Source organism: Anopheles gambiae, chromosome 3 (assembly GCF_943734735.2).
Source record: "Anopheles gambiae chromosome 3, idAnoGambNW_F1_1, whole genome shotgun sequence".
In the NCBI taxonomy this organism is placed as follows: Eukaryota; Metazoa; Arthropoda; class Insecta; order Diptera; family Culicidae; genus Anopheles; species Anopheles gambiae.
In genome coordinates this window covers 68,642,608-68,662,241 of record NC_064602.1, presented here as the reverse complement: position 1 = coordinate 68,662,241, position 19,634 = coordinate 68,642,608, and the positions used below count along the sequence as shown (strand labels likewise).

The window sequence follows — 19,634 nt, the reverse complement described above, 5'->3', positions numbered from 1 at the left end:
TAAGAGCTTTTTGCACTTTCTCGAATGGCTTGAACTAGAAGTAGCACGTTTGATGTGTTTCTATAGGAAAATTTGAAGGAAAATGTTTGGCTTGAACTAGAAGTAGCATGTTTGATCTGTTTCGATACATAAATGTGAAGGAAAATGTATCCAATGAAGTAACGTTTGCATTGTTAAATTGACTTTTTTCGACTGGCTGTAGAAAAAAAAACTAAGCGAGATAATTTCTTTCCATGAACATCCTTTGAAAGATATTTATTTAAGCTTTCTTGCAAATATAAATCTACGACAATGCGAGCCGCCTGTCGTCAGTTATCCAGAATTTTCACCATGTCGGTCGAAGACTTGCGTGTTTTATGGTCTATCTTCGATTTTTATCAATTCCTCCTCAGTTTTCGCAACAAAATTGTTGGAATATAGCTTTTGTATTATGTGACGCGGTTGGGGGATGTTGGACCGATTCGCGGACTTGGTACGAATATCGAAATTTCGCCGAAATTCGCCCGAAATAAACGCATGGAGCCTCAGCAATGTAGCTACTTTTTCCTCGGTTTTCATTTTCAGCATCATTTGGTCGCTCAAGGTCATCAACCATTCGAATCTGAGCTTTCTTTCGATGCTCTGACTGTTATCGAATAGATGTTGTAGATGTCGAAATAGGCTTATACTACGTCCACAAACTGCCACACGGAGTCCGTTTTAGACGCTACGGGGAGAAGAACGGCTACGGGGTGTGTTTATCGCGGACGCTCCTGAACTTCAGTTGTTTCACTTGTTTGGCCATCACGGTTAGAGTTCGACTAATAGAGGTGACAAATTTTGTCTGTTGACTCATGGAATGCAATTATTGAAAGGGCAATCAACGTTTGGTTAGTGTGGGTTAAGATAAACCCATGGATCACCCACAATTGTTGTCCATTTTTAATGCAAACGTTAAAACACGGGGCAGTTTCATGGTACAGTGGTACTGAATAAGTCTCAGAAGCCAGTATAGGCTGACATACCCATACAAGTAGAAGTAGAAGACAGACCCTGCAAATGTTTTATTTCGCGTTAAAAATCATCTATTCTTACTTTCTTACAAAAAACCCTTTTGCTATTTTAATTTTCAAAATATGGAGTAGCATTTATTTCGATCATTCCGAGCAATTAAAACACGCGCTTAACTAGCAAAGCTGGAAGCTCCCCTTGCTTGTAGCGTATATCTTTTATTCTTTTTTTTTGCTTCTTTATTTGGCTTTCGCTTTTCAAATTCAACCCCAACCCTCTACACCCCAAAAAAACCCGGGCACACAATGTCCGTCTTGTTAACGTTCGTCCTTAAGCTTAACATTAAATAACAATCTTCACTGCGCGGCAGGTTCCCGCATCGGTCCCGCGTCCATTTGACTTAATAATGCAGCTTTTTTTAATTTTTTTATATAGTCCTAGCTAATATAAATAAGAGCGCTTCCGTCGTTCATACCCGCTCCCCACACTCCACTCCACCCCCTCATCTCGTTTCGTGCCATTTCTTGGTGCATTGTACTTGTGCGTACTGTTTTCATGTAACAGATAACCCGTTCTCCCGCATTACTCCTTCTTGTCTGGCTTTGGTACGGAGCTGGACGGTCGGGCCGGTAAGGTTGGTGTGTCCTTCAGGCTCACGTTCACCGCACTGGTAGGGGTGGAGGTGTGTACTGCGGCCAGCTCTATCGGTGTGTGTACCGGTGAGTGCTGATGCTGGGAGGCCGCTTCCGCCATCTGCAGCCCAATCGTTGCGCCGATCTTTGCACTGGCCTGCCGGAAGCTGTCGCTCAGCTTCAGCTGCACCACGTTGATGCACATGGAGGTAAGCGCCAGGCCAAAGATCAGATACAGTATGCTGCACATCATGTAGATCGGGTGCTGGGGCACGTAATCGCCGAACCCGATCGTGGAGATCGAGATGAACACAAAGTAAAACGCCTCGAAGAAGCTCCAGTTTTCCCACGTGCAGTAGATCTGGGCCCCGAACAGCATGTACGCGACCAGTATGACGATCGCGACCGAGATGGGCAGATTGAACTCGTCGTCGATTTCGAACGTTTCGGGCACCGGGGTAGTTGGGGTGTCCGGTACGGGGATGGCTTCGATACCGGTACCGGAAGCGGCTGCCGTTGGAGCTTCCGACGGAGGTCTTTGGACGGGTTGGGGCGGTGTGGATTGCTGGGGTTGTTGGGCGGCCACTGTTGTCGTGGTTGTTGCTCCCTGCAGTTCGTTATCGGCACTCGGTCGCCTGACCATATCGTAGACGACATTGAGGCCTTTCATTACCTCCTAAAAAGAGGTAAGAATAGATACATTAGTAAACATCTGATGGGGATTTTCCTTAAACGGCTTTAAGGTCACCTGAACTTGTGCAGTCTTGCGAACCTTTTTAACCGAGCCCGTATAGTACAACCGCCGCACGTAGGCCCACATGAACTTGATACCCCTCGTGAAGAGCTTGCCAAAGTCGGCCAACACGATCAGGAAGATCGGTATGCCGATGATCGCGTACAGAATCGTCAGCGCCCTGCCGGTCGTCGTAGACGGTGAAATATGTCCATATCCTGTCGAGAGAGTCAAGAAGAGACATTTTGTGATTAGGAATAGAATTACTCCGGTATTAATTCTTGGTTCAAAAATGAAACATCGTAAACAGCAGAAGTTCTTAGATATTTATTTGTAGATTGCAATTCTGAAGTAATTTTTCTAGAATTTCCCATTACCAATCGTTGACACCACCGTAAGCGAGTAGATGACGCCGTTCACAAAGTTCCAGGCCGTGTTGCCGCTGTACGTTTTCATTCCCGCCTCGAACGCTATCTGCAGCTCTTCCTCAAATTTGCGCAACCGGTTGCGTGCCGATAACTTCCAGTCCTCTTCCCTATGTTTTTTTTTCGTAAAACAAGCAGTTAGTGAATCTCAGAATACAAAAAGATCTCTTGGATATTTAAGGCCCCTCTCTTACCTCTGATTGTGACTGGAAAGCCAAAGCTGATCGATGAACTCGCGCTTGACGCGCTTCACGCCACACTTGTACTGCGACTCGAACGTACCCTCGGTCAGCCGGAACGCAATGCCACCGACGCCACACAGCAATACCATCACTGCGAAGTAAAACAGGCAGTGGTTCACCTGCACCTTCATCCGGACGAGCTCCTCCGGGTGATCGTCCAGGAAATCCTGCCACATGTCGTACCACTCTTGCGTGATCTGTCGCCAGCTGAAGATCTCCCCGGGCTGCTCAACGTACAGCACGAGTGGCCTGCGTCGCTGCCGTATTTTAAGCCCGTCTTCTTGAAGGGTAATCTCTTTGCCTGCTTCAATATCCTTCTCATCGGTTTCCTTTTCTTCTTGAGGTTTTGGTTCCTCCTCAAGCGTTTGCTTCTTCGGTTCCTCCACAAGCAACTGCTGCTCCTCTTTTGCACCCTCCTGTCCAGCTACTCGTCGGTGTGTGAGCACCATTTCCGGATCCGGTTTTGGCTCCTCCGGTGCATCATTCCGAACCACCGGCTCCGGTTCTTCCGGCTGAAAGTCTGACGGTAGCTCCGATTCGGGCGAAGTGATCCCATCCGTCCGCGGATGGGTGCGTCTTGCCATCGACTCCAGCTTGGAAGAACGCGTCCTCTTCGGCTTCCGCGGCGAAAAGCGACGCCTAACTGTCTGCTTCTTCTCCTCATCGGACGACAAACGACCCTCATCTTCGCTTGTCGAGGCCGATCGGCTAGATGAGCGTGCCTTCGGTACGATCAGTATCTTCTTCTTCGCAACGGTTGGCGACAGGCTGTCCGTTGGACGTGTTGGAGTACGAGCTCGATGAGCAACGGATGGTGCCAGCGGAGGCATCGGAGTAGCTTCGATGCTCTTGGCACGCTCTTCCTGCAGCTTTGCCTTCAGCTTGCGGCTTTGCTCTTCCAGCATTTCCTCCCGATACTTCTCGAACCGTCGCAGCCGCATCCGATCGAGCTCACGCTTCTCCTGCAAGAACTTTAACTTTTCCAGCTCGAATTTGCGCCGCTCTTCGTTGAAGCGCTGCAGATTGGCTTGCAGTGGGTTGGCCGCTTTGCCTTCCGAGCTTTCGCGCGATCGTTCGGTCTGGAAGCGTTCGATGCGTTCGCGCCGCTTGCGTACCTCCGTGTCGGAGATGCGGCCACCATCGCTCGAGTCGTCCGTTTTGGGTTTGCTGCAAAGGGGTTTAAATGTTAGTATCTAAAACTACAATTGTTACCGCTCATATGCCAGAAATGAAATCAATTCGTCACTTATTTTTGGCTTCATTTGATCCCACTTTTCGATGGACGGTATTGTGAAACTATTTTTAAACCGTCGCTTCGGGGTAACGCTCCCCAGTAACGCTCGGCTAACGGGCATCAATCAACAGCTGGGCCAATATTTTCCCTCGAAAATCTGGCTAGCAATCCAAATTCTTAAAACAAAACCTAAAACCACCTGCCAAACACTTACCGTGCACCGGACAGACTTCGCTTGGCCCGCCTTAGTAGTGAGAATATTTCCGGACTGCTCGGTACATCGCCCTCGTCGCGCGGCACCGATCGACTCCTCGGTGCGACCGCACTGGACAGCTTCTTCTCCTTGCGGGCGAGAATTTTATTCCGATGCGAATTTCCATAATCGATCGCCCGCTCGATCAAGCTCTTCTTCGAGGAGGATGGACTGCTTTCCACGGTGCTGCGGCCGCGGGACTCGGATCCGCTCTGATCGTCGCACGAGTTCGACTGGCTGCCGACGCTTCCGTCGCGGGCCGGATCGGGCGTCGATTCACGCAGCTGTCTGGCCGCCCGGCGACGCCTGCGGGCCACCACCGGCACCGCACTCCCACTGCTAGACGCATCCATGTTTCACCGTCCGTCCAAACGATTCTATTTCACTCACCACTCACTGCTCACTGGGTGCGTGTGTGTGTGTTTTTCTTCCCCCAAAACGGTTACTGGCTTCCACCGCGACACGGACACGGACTGGGGACTGTGGGGTAAAAATAATTTTCCACACTCACACGCTCTCACGTACGGTTAGGGATTTCTTCCCCAAATTTTCACACCTCACTGCACCAGTAATATGACCGAGTTTTGCAGCCAAACGTTGGACATTTTATATGCTCGCCCCTACCAAACAAAGCCGTGGATATTAATTATCGCGACCACTTTTCTACCCAATTATCGAACAATTGGGCAAACGATGAAACGACCGATGTCTCAATTTCGGTTGGAAAATTCTCTCCCACTAACGTCACTCGGCGCGGCAGACAAACGCTCAGCGCGGGAACCGCTCAGGACGACCGCTCGAAGTGTTCTGCGGTCGGAATGGGGCTAAAAATAAGCGAAACCGTACCCGAAAAACGGCACACCGGGTTGCGTTCGTCTTTTTTTTTTTTCGTTTCTCTGTGTGAACGTACGCAAAGTGGGATTTTGTCTCGCTCGCAGCTTTTTTTTTTCAGTTTTCCATTCTGTCTGTGCCCGCAACATGTGCTCTTTACTAGAGGGAAAAACACTGTGAGTGAATGTTTTTGTGATGACGACACGGGAATCAGCTGTTGTTGATCGTGCGCTGCACTTGAACTGCAGTTGGTGTGCTAAATCGTGGTTTTGTGTGACACATTAGTAGACTGATTGTAGTGTGACTGCCTTCGAATGAATGCCGAAGGTAAATTGAATCAACACACAAACGCTGATTCCGTCATCACTGCAACACGTTGGCCGTAATGCGCATTGCTGGAAAAAGACGCATCAACGCAAAACTGCAGCAAATCGGTTTGGATGCAGTGGCGGCGTATTTGGCCTTCAAACTGCTTCGCATCCATTAGTGTCTATCACCATATGTTGCATTAAACATTTTGATTAAACATTTCACAATTAATGTAAAATATTCCAACACTATTTTGTGCACTTCAATTCCAAAATAACACTCCGAACTGGTTCTGTTTGTGATGCGGTAGCCATGTCCGACCGATGCAGTATGCGGCGAACGCGTTACGAAGCGTTACATTGCTTCGGAAAATCGTCCGCAATGGTTCGGGTGCCAGTAAAAAAAGAAAACAAACCGATGCGACGCTACACGACGTCTCTTGTCTCGCGGGAAAATCGTATTGCAACAGGTTTTACAGTGCTGCTCAAAATTTTATCTCAATTCACAGTGCGTTGCAGAATTGGCTGTACTAGTACCGTTATGTTTATATTTTATGAATACAGGGGCTTTCAAAATTGTAGGTAGATCGGCATTGAATGAGTACTGACATATAGATTGTATGGATGATACTGCATCCTTGTCTATTTAGTTCATTTGTTTTGGCATTGCATTAGTTAATTCATTTAACGATTATACATCTACAAATAGAGGTTTAAAAATGAATTTGGCTATTTATCACAATTAAATGAAGCTGGTCCGTGCACTATGATTTCTCATTTGACACTTATTCATAGAGTTGTATCGAACGTTAACGTTTTTTCTTCCTTGTAGTCTTAGCCAGAACGCAATAAGATGTTTTAGTTTATATCAAACGTTTGAGGACACTTTTTATTCTTTCTTTGGCACCGTCGGCGGTCAAGGACCGTCAAGGACTGCTTTTAGATTTGAGGCAAGTGTGCCATAGGGGCTACAAGGCTACATGTAAGTAAGTGTCATAGGGGCAAGAGTGCCACCAAGCATTTTTTTCCATAAAAACTTTAGTTAAATGATCAATTGTGTATACCGACAATTGTGCCGAATTTCATACAGATCAATCGATTTTTCTCATTGTTTCGAACTGATTTATGTTGAGATTGATATTATAATTGAGCAGAATATTATAGTTTTTTAATCAAACCAAATAAGCTCTCAAAAATCATGGGAACAATCAACCGAGAAAATATTTACACCACCGTAAAATTGAAATTTTTTGTTAGTTGAAAAAAAACTGTCTTTTTGTCACTTAAAAATCCAATTTAAAAAAATACAACTTTTGGGGCAAAAGAGCCACTTCTATTTGGAGCAATTGTGCCACCATCTTTCATAGGAGAGAACTGTGAGAAATGTAAAAATTATTGTAACATGCTGCAGTATGGAGCGCTATTACGAGCGGAATCCACTCCGAAAAAACAGACTAGCAACAAACCATATTCCGATATAGTTTGTTATGAAAAAAGGTTCATTTGTGACTCAAAACATGTAGGAATACATATACTAGTGCCACAAATGTAACAATTTTCAATTACCTAAGAAATACGTTTATTTTAATCAGATGGCCGTCTTGCCGTCCCATACGAGTAACACTCTCTTGCCCTATAGCCCAAAAAACAACACCTTTTAAAATGCTTCAAAACAGCTTTGTTTGTACTTTTTTCAAACGAAACTAATTTATGAGTGAGGAAAGAGATGTAAAATGGTTATGAGATTTAAATCGGCTCTTGACAAACACCTTTTAGTGAGTTATAATATGAAATGCTATAACACACAATGCCCCAAATTCCGCTACCATAAGTGGGCTTAGCTTTCAGTGACTTATACTTATTGACTGAGTCGCGTTCGTTATCGGAATTAACCAGACAAATCATTCCACGAACTAAGAACGGTCATGCACCACTACCCTTAAGTTTGAGAAAACGCTATCAATCTGTCTTACCTCAATAAGTTCGGACCTGGTAAGTTTTCCCGTGTTGAGCAGGATAGGATATTACCATAGCAGGATAGTCAGTCCTCCGTATGGGAGCACGGTCCATTGACGCGCGGTCCCGTTGTACAGTCGTCAACTCGAACGACTCAATGACATGCCCGTCACGGGTTCAAGCCTACAATGGACCGTCCCTCCGTAACAAGGATTGACTATTCGACTGCGTGGTCCTAAATCAAATCTCGAAAGCCTGTATAGGACGGCATGTCCGCGTAGTACATTAGGCCAAATAGAAGAAGACCCATGACGGGTATGTTGTTACGTCGTACGAGTTGACGACTATACTACCAGACCGGTCAACCAGGTCACATAATCTCTTTCAATTTGAGTAGCAAATCTCAACCCTAGTGTCAATGACGACCTACCTGGGTAGTTTTTTCACTTGTATTTCTTAACATCTTTTGATAGAAAAGTCGTGCAGACTTGAAATTCATACCGGTCAACCAGGTCCGGTCAACCAGGTCACATAATCTCTTTCAATTTGAGTAGCAAATCTCAACCCTAGTGTCAATGACGACCTACCTGGGTAGTTTTTTCACTTGTATTTCTTAACATCTTTTGATAGAAAAGTCGTGCAGACTTGAAATTCATAAAATGCCAGGAGAAATATTATAATTGTTTTTCTATTTAACTATTACTCGCAAAAAAAAATTACACCATATTTTTAATACCGCCTACCCGGGTAGGGCCATACATTTTGTATAATATAGTGTAGTTTTGCGGATTGCAAAGCTTATAATTATCGTTCTAAACATCTTTTTTTATCATCTAACGAATAAGGTATTATTTATTTAAAAAAAAATCAACTCGTTCTTCTTCGGTTTGCTGGCATATACAGGCTTAAGAGACTTGTTAGGTACCACGCATCCGCAGAAGAATGTTTTTAGTTAAACGATAAGAAGATGCTTTGGTAAAAAAAATCTTGCAAATACAACGAGCAGATCAAAAGATATTAGCTTTTGAACCCCCTAAACTACAATCTCCTATACATTATGTATGGTCCTACCAGGGTAGGCAGTCGTAGACCAACGTGTATTTTTGTACCACGTGTACACTACAGTTAACGGTAGAGGATATGCCCTTGTTGTTGCAAGCGTTACGTAGTTTATGGATCACTTCATAGCGAGAAAGCATCAAACACTCGACGCTCGCGGTGTCGGGCTTCAGTCAAAAAATCATCTGGCATGCGGTTCTCATGAGCTGAGACACTTTGAAATGTTAAAAGTGCAGCGTGTTATAGTTCACGAGGGTATGCAGGTGCTAAGCATCACATTTGCTGACGACAATAACAAACGCATCACATTTTTCCAAAATGATCAAGGTGTTAAAAGTCAATGCTTGTCAAAAGCAGTATATAAATACTATAACCAGCAACTATGCTGCAGTTTCAGCAAAAAAAACTATTCAATGGTTATATTCTAATTCGAGTTCAAGATGGAAATGGACAAGTATTTGATTGCACTTTCATAATTGTAATATACATTTACGATTTATTTGTAAAAGCACTCCGAAAAAGAAAACTTTCACTTTTTTACAACTATCCGTACTGTAATTATATAATGTTTTTAAGAGAATTCATACTCACCAATGGTAGTGTAGATCGTGCCACAGTAGAACACCGCATTCCAGAAGGACCAGGTCTTTTTGTTCTGCTTGTTCTCAAACGACCCCTCCTTGTAAGACTGGTACAGGACGGCACTGTACTCCTCGACCAGATTGATCGCCCGTCCCTCCCAGATGTCCGGATCGGGATTCTGAAAGGGTCGTTAAACACACAAAAAAACAAAACAAGGGAAAATATTATTTTATTGATTATCCAGTTTGCGAAAGATAAACATACCTCCAGCTTCTCGCGATCCAGCGCCAGTATGCGTAGGTTTTTCGCCAGCATCCGTTTCGCGTGGTTCACGTTGGTTTCCATCTTTTTCTCGTGCGTTCCTGCTCACACGCGGGAGGACCAGACAGCAGCAAGGAGATGATGGTATTGGATGTTCATTAAATTACACACAAAAAACCAACATAAAAAGGATGAAACCGGAGGGAAACAATAAAAAACAGGAGATTGAATTGAATTAAAATTTCCGCACACACGGAGCCGATTTGGCGTAAATAAACAGTTTCTAATCGGTCAGTGTTGTTGTTTTTTTTCTTGGGTGTACCGACTTCGAGCAAACTTCTTCTGAAATTTGAATCGATCATTTTTTGCTCCTCCTCGTTACTCGATCAGTGTGCCGATCGTGGGTCGTTTAGGGAGCGCTCGTTGATCGTTTTCCTTTACGCCCAAAAACCCAGTGGTCAGTACGACTTTGTACTATTTGTTTAACAATAAACCGGCCTAGCTCGTAAACTCGTGGAAAGCAATCAAACGCCACCGACGCATTATGACGTAAGGAAACTGTTAGAAGCCGGCCACACACAAAAAAACGAGGAAAACACACGACCGAAACCGTCAACCGTTTTTTTTTTGTTCTCTCTTCCATCAGCTGTCTTAGCGCGCTGGGAAAATTGTTCCTTCTCCCCCGGGGAAAACCAAACACGCCTAACTTTAAGAAAACAACCAAACCGTCCTAAGCAAGATGGCAATAAATACACACACACACACACACACACATACTCAACACAACCACCAAGCGATCCTTCTCGCTCTTCTGCCGGCTAAAACCGTTTTGTCTGGTCTCTGGTCTCTGGCAGATAATGAAAAACACATCACCACCCATCCCACCCCTTGATGGCAAACGCATTGATGACGTATGGTGAAGTCATTTTTCTCCCGCACGAACTAACGAGAAGCGCGGAGAGTAAGGGGAGGCAGTCGAGATTTATTTTTAAGCCATTGCCACCCCGTAAACAAATCAAAAAACCATCCGACCGCGATCATCGCGTTGAAATTCGATGCCTCGAGCTGGGAGGTGAGCGAGTGAACGAGAGCGAGCAGGAGCAGGTGGTTTGAATTTTCCGAACGCGCGGAGGGAAGCAGATTATTGCCGAAGCGCGATTTCCACCACGAAATGCGTTGATTTTCCCTCGCCTGCACCCTCGAGGAAGGGAAATGGTCTGTGATTCAAGATTCGTGACCTAGTGGGTAAATAAGTAATAATTCGGGCAACTGGCAGACGGCCGGTAGTACAGCCGGCTGCTACACCGTGTTCGGGTTAGTAGAAGCAACGTGGAAAAGCGCGAGTTAATAAAAATAAAGCTATACAGTCGATCACAGGCTCAGCGCTGGGTTCGAGGCAGGCTTCCGGTTCGATTTGCCAGCGTTGATCGTGCGGCAGGGTGCGCTTCGATTAACGATTGATAAACATTGGGCAAACGTTTTCCAACACCACCACGGGGAAGGGAAAACACAGGGCAGTTGGGAAGGACGTGGGTGTGATACACTTACCAAAGACACTAGTCGTCGGCTCGAGCGCCATAAAGCTGGCATTAGTAGGAGCAGCAGCAGCAGTAGCGGCGGCGCTGGCGGCGATGGCTGCAGTTTCGTTGAAACCATTGCTAGCAACATCTACTTCCGGCGGATTATCGGCCTCACCTAAGCCAGACGGCATTATTATTATGATACAAGTCAGTCAGTACGTGCAGTGGCGGCCAGTGTGTGTTTGGATGAAAATTCAGCTAAAGTGCACAACACGAGCGCGCGCTCGCGCGCCTGGCAGTGTAATCGCACGCGTCATTCTTGACCTCACTTAAGCGTGGGGAGGAATGGGAAATGGGCGTGAAGATGATGTCGTAACTCGGCACGGCGAGGTTAACGAGCAAGCAATTAAACTGTCTGCGATTGATGGGTTAAATTAAATAAGCGCGGATTTGGATTTTGGAGTTGCTTGTGAGGAAGAAAGCACTGGAGGTCGTCATGCATTTTGCGTTAGGAGAAAGCCACGAAAGCCGCACGGAAGTGCGGATTGGTGGTGATAAAAACTGATTTAAAATGGCAATTAATTCGCGCGTGTCATTATTTAGCATTGAGTGCAGTTTTGTGATGAGCGTAATGGTTTATTTAACAGATGCTTAGGTAACTTTGGATGAGTTACGGATCTTCGATAGCTCATATCAACTTATTCAGCTTAGTAATTCATCTTCTCTCCTCTATTAGCTATCTTTGCTGCTTTTTTGTATTGCGCAATTGCATACATTTAGGCGCAATGTTATAGCATGGGTGTGAGTGATTTTAGTACATTTTATTGTAGTTATTACTACTAATTAAGGGCCCGTTTAGTGTTCCATTTAAGTTGGTTGTGCAATTTTCATTTTTCAAATTATATTCCTCATATTTATTATCTAAATATGGTATATTGTGTACGTTATAAAATAATTTGGCCTTCCTCAACTATTTAAATACAATTACATTAAACAATGTGACAAAATTCACGTTTATTTTGCATCACAACAGTTATTGCTACGTCTACGTAGGGTAATTTGTATGTGAGCGAGGAAAATCGCAAAAAATTTGTTCATACAAACATTTTATTGAAGAAAATGTTGTAGTTATTCGGAGAATATCTTTGTTTTTTGTGAGGTCATCAATATTTCACCATTAGTTTTAATATTCCATTTTATTTGAACTTTTGCAACGATTACTCGAATGTTCGTGACGAGATGTTTGGTAAGTAAACCAATGTCACTCACGATTAAACATGTTCACACGTGTCCAACACAAGATTTACAAGATCACACAAATCAAACAGCACTTTAAATTAGTGTCTCCTTGTCAGATGATGCAACAAAAGGCTTGTCAATGTTTCTATCTATTTTTCATAGCAAAGCGCCGTTGCACCTTGAAGCATAATCCATTTGTTAAGCCTCTCTTCAATGTTACATCGGTTACAATGTTCATGTTCACTGTCAAACCCGAAAATTGGATCATAAACTAGATCAACTAGCTCATAACTCGTTGGTATAACATTGTTCCAACCAGTGATCGGGAGCAAAAGGAAAACAACACCTGCCTGTCACGCGATCGTTTGTCACCAGTTCTCATCCATCAGCGCCGGTTCGCCCGCGCCAATGATGACATTCGACAGCGTTGACATCTTCCCAGAAAATTCAAACGGGGTGAAAAAAAGGGGGTCACATCGACCCTCTCTCCGAACCAGTGAGTTGCAAATGGGATGGAAAATGAACTCTGTGCTTGGTTTTTCGCAGGAAGGCAAACAGAGTCTCATACCAACCAACAGCCGCAGTGTGTCCTCCGCACCACCGGAGCACGGTATAAACGCAATGGACAGACCGTGTTTCGTTGGAAAATTCTACTTCGGTGTGAGAGAATGTGTGACTGTATTCTCGGGAGATAATTTTAGCAGATGATTAACGGAAAAATATTAGGCAAAATAAAAATAAATAAATGAATGTGACCGACCACCGCGTGCAGCATGCGGACGGGTCGATTCCGTGACGACCTGTGTCTGTGTTGCTGCGGTACCATCTGGGTTTGGCTGACCCATGCATCCTCAACAACAACAACAAAAAAACCACCCCAGTGGTGAATCGCAACAGTACAACAACGACTAAATAAAACATAATACGCAGGGTAAGGGCAAGGGTAAGAGCTGTTGCTGTCCGCTGCCCACTGCTGCTTACTGCGGTGGCTGATGATGATAATGCCCGATGATGGTGTCTGAATGTGACATCTAATGATGGCATGGTGCGTATGTGTCGTCACGGATTTGTTTAAAATATTTGGACTTAGAGAGCAAACTCGGTTGCACACCGTGAGGGGTGGTTGGGGTTCGAGGTGAAAATCAGATCATTTTATGTGTCTTTGGTGCGTTGAGCAAAAAGAAAAACCAAACCAGAGACACATGTACACACACACACATCGGTACGTGCTCAATAAAAATCTCTCTAAGGTCGTTAAATGTAAAAGTAGTAAAGGAGAGACCAGACGTGCTAGATGTAGGGGTCAAAGTTTTGTTTTTTAAGCAAAACAGTTTTAGGTGGCTCGATTTTACGGAAATTATTGAGACATTTAAAATCGTTTTTATTTTGTGTTAAATATTGGCCAACATGCAAGATTACTGGCAAATAAAACAGAAAGAATTATTTCCTGTTATCAGGTTCCAGCCGTTTGACAGCGCCAGTACGTGCTAAATCGACTATGTCTCATCAGATACGTGACAATAGGGACCTAAAAAGTGATTGGGAGCGTATAAATCGAATTTGAATGATTTATGAATCACACCATTCCATTTCTTAAGTAAGTAAAAACACTGATTTTTGTGTGTCTTTTGTCCTTTTTACTAAGAATATTATGGCTAAAAAATTGATTAATTCTCTAATATTCAGTTTAATATGTTGTTTAAGCCTCAGGTTCTATGCCAAATTGTTTATTTCAGAACTATCAGGGCATTTTAGTACCGTATCAGTCTCAAGTGATGATATTCGTTTGAATTCATTAGACGTGTGAAGTCGTTTGCTTTTTAGTACTCGACATTTACTACTTGTATTTGGTGAACTCTTCTGACAGATATTCAAATTAGTGATGTATAAACTGAATCCGAACAGTTGATTGAGTGAAATTTAAGCAATGTTTGAGTTGAATTACCTAAAACAAAGTCTTGTTTTAGGATTATATAAAATTTCATTGTTGTAGTGCCGGGTCGTTTGGCTCGGAGTGTTTGGAACTCAATAGTCGTAAGTCGATAAACTCTCTGTACCAAACAATCATGTTATAAGAATATAGAGCAGCTTAACAAACCGCCTGATGACGTGCGGGTTCTCAATTCAGCGTAAGTCGCTATGTCGAATCCCATACAGTTTCAAAGTCGGTATAAAATAATTTTGTGTGATTATTTGACATATGTAATGAAATAAATGATAAAGTAGGGTAAGAAAAATAATTTTTTAATGATTTTTAAAACTTAGATTGATGAAAAAAAACGTATTGCACCACCTGGTCTCTTATAGCATCCTTGGTAATTACTAACATCTCACTCACAGATATTCAAATTACATCCAATATAAATAACTCCGATTATTCACTATGAGTAATTTATTTTTCCGGGTATTTAGTCATTCTAACCCAGTAGTAGGTTATGCCCGATAACAAATAGGTATACAAGTATGCTCCGATATACGCCTTACTCGATATACACGATTTTGCTATACGCTTTTTACTAAATTTGATAGTTATTTGAGAAAATTGTACTAATTCGACACATCGAATGTCAAATGCAAAATAAATTCCCTCTTGGTCTAATTTTAAAAATCATTTTAAAAGGTAAAAAATTGTAATCTTCATTTGAAATCAGATCTATTAACTAATTTAGTGGCTAAAACATACCACTTCAAGCAAAATGATACGAAAATGCGTTATAATGAAAACCTCGAAATTCGACTTACGCTAATATTCGAGATACGATATTGCCTCCGGTCCGCATTAATTGCGTACATCGGGGAATACCTGTATTCGTTTGAATTCTTCAATGGTTTGGATCACCATTAGTCATTGTGCTTAAACCCGCTGAATGTATTTAATGTATTTAATGAGCTCATAAGACCATTTTTCAGTTTCAACATATAATTTCATCTTACATTAAATGTGCTGTAGATATCAGAAGGTAAAAGAGTACAAAATGTGGCCTTTATTTATGTACCAAGAGTTGTGGTTTTGATTGTACTCAAAAACTGGTATACGTTCTCAATCAGAGAGTGTAGAGAAATGTTTAGCAAAATATCAAAAACATCGTTGTACACCTAACAACTAACAGAACCAAAATATGCCATCTCAAATTTGGCATTTTCCACATTTACCTCACTCCTTTCGAATGTTTTAAAGCAATGAAAAAAGCCCCCGTCGTGTGGTATGGAAAGCATTAAATTAAAACACTTCAACCCCCCCTGTTCGTCCCACACGATACATACCTTCCACCGCAACGAACAGCGCAGCGCCAGCCACCGAGTACAGGAACAGTATCAGGAAGAGGAAAAAGTGCGTAAACCATTTCCGCGACCATTTCGTGATCTTGGTGTACATCCAGAAGACGGACTTCTCCCCCACGCCGAGGCCCGATTTGGCCGTGTTGAGCGTAAAGTCCCGGAAGCCCTCGAACTGCTTGAACATAAACTCGCCCGCCTTGGCCGGATACATCGAGTAGTAGTCGGTGTAGTCGGGCTGCTCACCACCGGCCCCCAGTCCACCGTCGGTACCGAGCGAGATCCTGGTCGGTGAGCCGGGCGTTACCGGGACACCCGGTTGGTAGAGCGGGTTGTGTAGCATTTGGGCCGCTTGCTGTTGCTGGTGCAGCTGCTGGAAGTAGTGTGCCGGGGAGTATTTGGCCGGCGTGTGCTGCGCCTGGACCGATGGTGGCGCCACGTAGACTGGCGGCATTGTGAGATTAATCCGGGGCCGGGTTCCAGCAGCGTTCGGTGCCGGTGGCGTACGTGAATCGGTCGCCTGTGTCATGATAATAGTACACCAATCCGGCTGTGACGCAGCGGGACACTTACTTATTCGTTTTTTTTTTCGTACACTACACAACACACAGCAAAACGTATTCTTCTCACCTCACTCACGCAAACTCTACTTCTTCAAAAAACAATCTTCAAACGTTTTGTGTCGCTCACAGATGCCCCCGAAATATTGCGATGCTTTCTAAAATTATCACTCAACACTCGTTTTCTTTTTTTTTGTTTGTTTTGTTTTACGACTTTCACTTAATTTTGTTCCCTTCGCTTCTTGCCACCAAAAACACATTTCCCCATTTTCTGCTAGGGACAAAACAGCAACACTTTTCCCTAGCACGACGAGCACATAGTGCGGGTTTTCCACCGTCGGCCGACGGCCAGCTTGCCGAAAGCATCCTCTTGGCACTCCAGCGACATTTTCAGGTCACACAGACACAGACTGGCAAAACGAAAATAAAAGGGGAAAAATGAAAATTGATGTGTCTCGGTGCTGTGATCACCTCCAAACGCAAACCGCGGGTCTATATTTAAAGGGACAGTTGGGGTCACCGGCTTTTTTTTCTCCTTTGGTGTTGTTGTCCCCGAGGCCCCGAAGCACATAGCCAACACTTGCCCACTATCTATCAATAATGATCGCGGTCTCGCGTAACGATCGCACCGGCCTCTCTCCTACACGTGAGTATTTTTCATCGACGAGCGGAAAAAGCAACGCGTGGGAAGAGAAAACTCCTTCTTCTCGGACGGACACGCACACACCGGTCCACTCTTTGAGGGTGGAAAATGCACCGAAAGTGGTGCGTTCTTCAACACAACATCTCCCGCAAGCTAGCACCGTGTGGAATGCGAGTACAATTAACGCAACTGTCAAATAACGTTCCCCTGTAACGTGTGGGTTAATGGGAATTTATTATCGAACACACACAACACTCTCTTTTCTTCTCTCTGTTTTTCTCCTGTTTTCATGCGTTTCATGTTCTTAAGCATTTATTTTTCCCTCCCTGCACGAGTTATTAATATATCCTTTGAATCACTCATATTGCAACGGCGTTTGTGAAGAAATTTGTATTCTTTTCCTTTTTCCTTTTGCTGCTCTACTGTGTCGAAGTTCATGTCCTCATAAAATGTGTATGTGTGTGTGTGTTTGTGTGGGAATAGATAATTCGTTCATCGTTTTAGAGGTGATCGTTTTTAAAATTGTTTTTTTTTATGATTAAGGTCCAAATGATCATGTAAAAATGGGGATTTTGGAAAATATTTACTATTCTGCTAATCGTTATGTTTACAAAACACGATGTTGTGTGGCATATGTTTACCGTTTGCTCTGTTCTGTTCTGAATGTGTTTGATTTGTGTTTTTGTGTTTGCTCATCTGCCTTGTTTGCTTGTTGTTTTTTTGATGGAAATTATGAATAATTCGTTACAACGATTTCATTACAAAGATGGTTTGCTTAGACAGATTTGAAACGTGTTTTTGTAATATTGTATGACGAGCTTGTGGTTGACATTAAACACAACATTTGTTTCTGTACAGTACGGCTTGGTGTTCACTGCTTTGCAATTAAATTAGAAAGAAACACATATGAGATTAATTTTCTGAATTATTTAAAATTTATTGTATCTCTTAATAGATAGAAAAGGTTAAAAAAGCGCATCTGAAACGTCACGGCAATTACGGCAAACGCATCAAAGCTGATCGGTGCGAATGGTCAGTCACCTATCGTAATTAACGTATTTGTATTATCACATCCGCCACACGGAAACTCGGCACAGCCAATAAAGGTCACATAACTATCCCTATCTTTGTAAACTTGCATCTACCGCATGAGTCACATCTGCCAACGGCGGTGCAGATAAGGCACACATAATTAAGGGCACACTGGAGCTACAATTACGGCAAGCACTGTTTATGGCGATCGTTTTGTTTTGGTTGCGCGTTCGATCGCTCTGCCGGGTTGAGCGCGCTGTAGCTGTCGTTGTCGATCAAATCAAACCTACACAAACACACTACAGGAAAGGCCGATTATGGAAGCTACCGCATTTCCAGCTCACATGAATACAATTGCTATTGAAATTAAACTCCACTTGCACTTTCCGTGCGCTTGCAAACTGTGCACGACGTCCACAAACACACACCTCAACGCGCAGCATCCACCGGCGGGTTCGATTTCACTTTCCAACACGCCAGTGACGCCAAAAAAAAGTAAAGGGAGAAAGGTGAGCAAACCCTACCGAAACTGAAAAACAAAAAGAAACAGAGGAGGGCCCAACGGAGAGACAGACGGTCCGTTCCTTCCACCGTGCCGGTCAGCCGTTAACTAGTGTGGCCGAATTGGTGATGGGAGCGCGCGCGTGAACACGCGCTACCGAGCGCCCGAACGCCCGAGATGAGAAGAAGACGATGGTGACGCAATGGATGCAGGCTTTCTCGTTCGCACGCGCGTACGGGGCTACAACGCGCATTAGTCCTTGCGTCCCCCCGTCCGGCATGCATCCGACGACAAACAATCGCACGGGCACGGTCGTGTCTGTTAAGACCCTTCATGCAGGTTTGAATTTTTGAACGCGAATGGGTTATGGGAAAAAAAGAAGGAGAACCCTCCTCCAGGAAACGAAGGGGTTGTCTCGTGGTGTGGTGTCTTGTGGAAGGTGGAAGACAGGAAAGATCGGATCGAAAGGATGGCTGGCGCTCAGCTGCCGTGTTGGTCGCGAATTTCGTTTCGCTGCTCTTCAGGTAGGAAGGAATAAGGGAGCAAATGCGGTTGCCGTAGTTACAGCAAGGGTGTAGTTCTACTGCGAAGACGGAACAGGAAAACAGGAGAAATATTTGAACAAATAACAACAGCTACAACAAGTCTGCTCTCTATTGATTTCATACTCAATTTACTATTTTGATGTTCAAATAATTGTTAAATATACTTTAAAAAAAGATTATATTTTCTTAGCAGACTGAACATGGTTATAGTGTTTCTAAAGTGTTAATCAGTGTATTAAACCCGCTTCACACGGTAACAACGTAACCAATAACGTGATCAGTAACACTACAGCTCAACCCCTGAATGTATGTAATGTAATTGTAACTGTTCGCCGTTGTCCGTTCAAACGCTAGTGTATTGATTCATCAGAGAATATAATATATTTTTGCTCTGTTTTAGTTACTTGATACAACTTGATTGCGGTTAAAACGTTCTCACAAAAAAACTCTCTGCTGGTGCAAATGTACACCAGCATATACAAAAATACGTTAGCAACCCAGCCAACGATGTAACCGGTCATGAACAGTTATTAGCCCGAAGTTATGCAATTTGTAACGCTAACGTGTTCTAAACTGATTGCATTACATCAAATGGTTGTACAAAATTAAGCCATTTATTTCGAAAATCACAAACATCATTCTACTTGATTAATTGTTATGAATTAACTCAGATCTTATTAAAATGGCAGGGACCAATGGATGTCTACTATAATTACATACACAAAGACCTTAAAACTTGGTGTTACTGATTCAATGGGTTGCGTTAAAAAAAAGCATTTAAAAATAGATAAATTAAACATGCTGCTTAAAA

The 19,634-nt window shown here is 43.5% G+C and overlaps 1 protein-coding gene across 5 annotated transcripts; it reads right to left on the bottom strand.

Annotated features, from left to right (window-relative positions):
* Window positions 1-1,099: 1,099 nt before the first annotated feature.
* On the bottom strand, window positions 1,100-18,426 carry LOC1278858 (potassium channel subfamily K member 18). 5 transcript variants are annotated; one of them, XM_061661936.1, is made up of 7 exons: window positions 18,301-18,426; window positions 15,530-16,511; window positions 11,055-11,201; window positions 9,510-9,607; window positions 9,255-9,423; window positions 2,371-2,573; window positions 1,100-2,298 (listed from the first exon to the last, which is right to left on the bottom strand). In XM_061661936.1, the coding sequence occupies exons 2-7, from the start codon at window positions 16,068-16,070 to the stop codon at window positions 1,573-1,575; spliced, it is 1,884 nt and encodes a 627-aa protein (XP_061517920.1). In that variant the 5' UTR covers window positions 16,071-16,511; window positions 18,301-18,426; the 3' UTR covers window positions 1,100-1,572. The 5 variants fall into 5 exon arrangements, with proteins under 5 accessions (XP_061517920.1, XP_061517921.1, XP_061517922.1 ...); XM_061661937.1 differs by lacking the exon at window positions 18,301-18,426 and adding an exon at window positions 18,067-18,252; XM_061661938.1 differs by lacking the exon at window positions 11,055-11,201.
* Between the last annotated feature and the right edge of the window lie 1,208 nt (window positions 18,427-19,634).

Excerpts from the sequence above, each read along its gene's own strand:
- LOC1278858 (XM_061661935.1), bottom strand. The coding sequence starts at position 4,862 with ATGGATGCGTCTAGCAGTGGGAGTGCGGTGCCGGTGGTGGCCCGCAGG. Across the intron at positions 4,190-4,470 it reads CGAAGTCTGTCCGGTGCACG|CAAACCCAAAACGGACGACT; the intron begins GTAAGTGTTTGG and ends ACCCCTTTGCAG. Across the intron at positions 2,574-2,732 it reads TACGGTGGTGTCAACGATTG|GATATGGACATATTTCACCG; the intron begins GTAATGGGAAAT and ends CTCTCTCGACAG.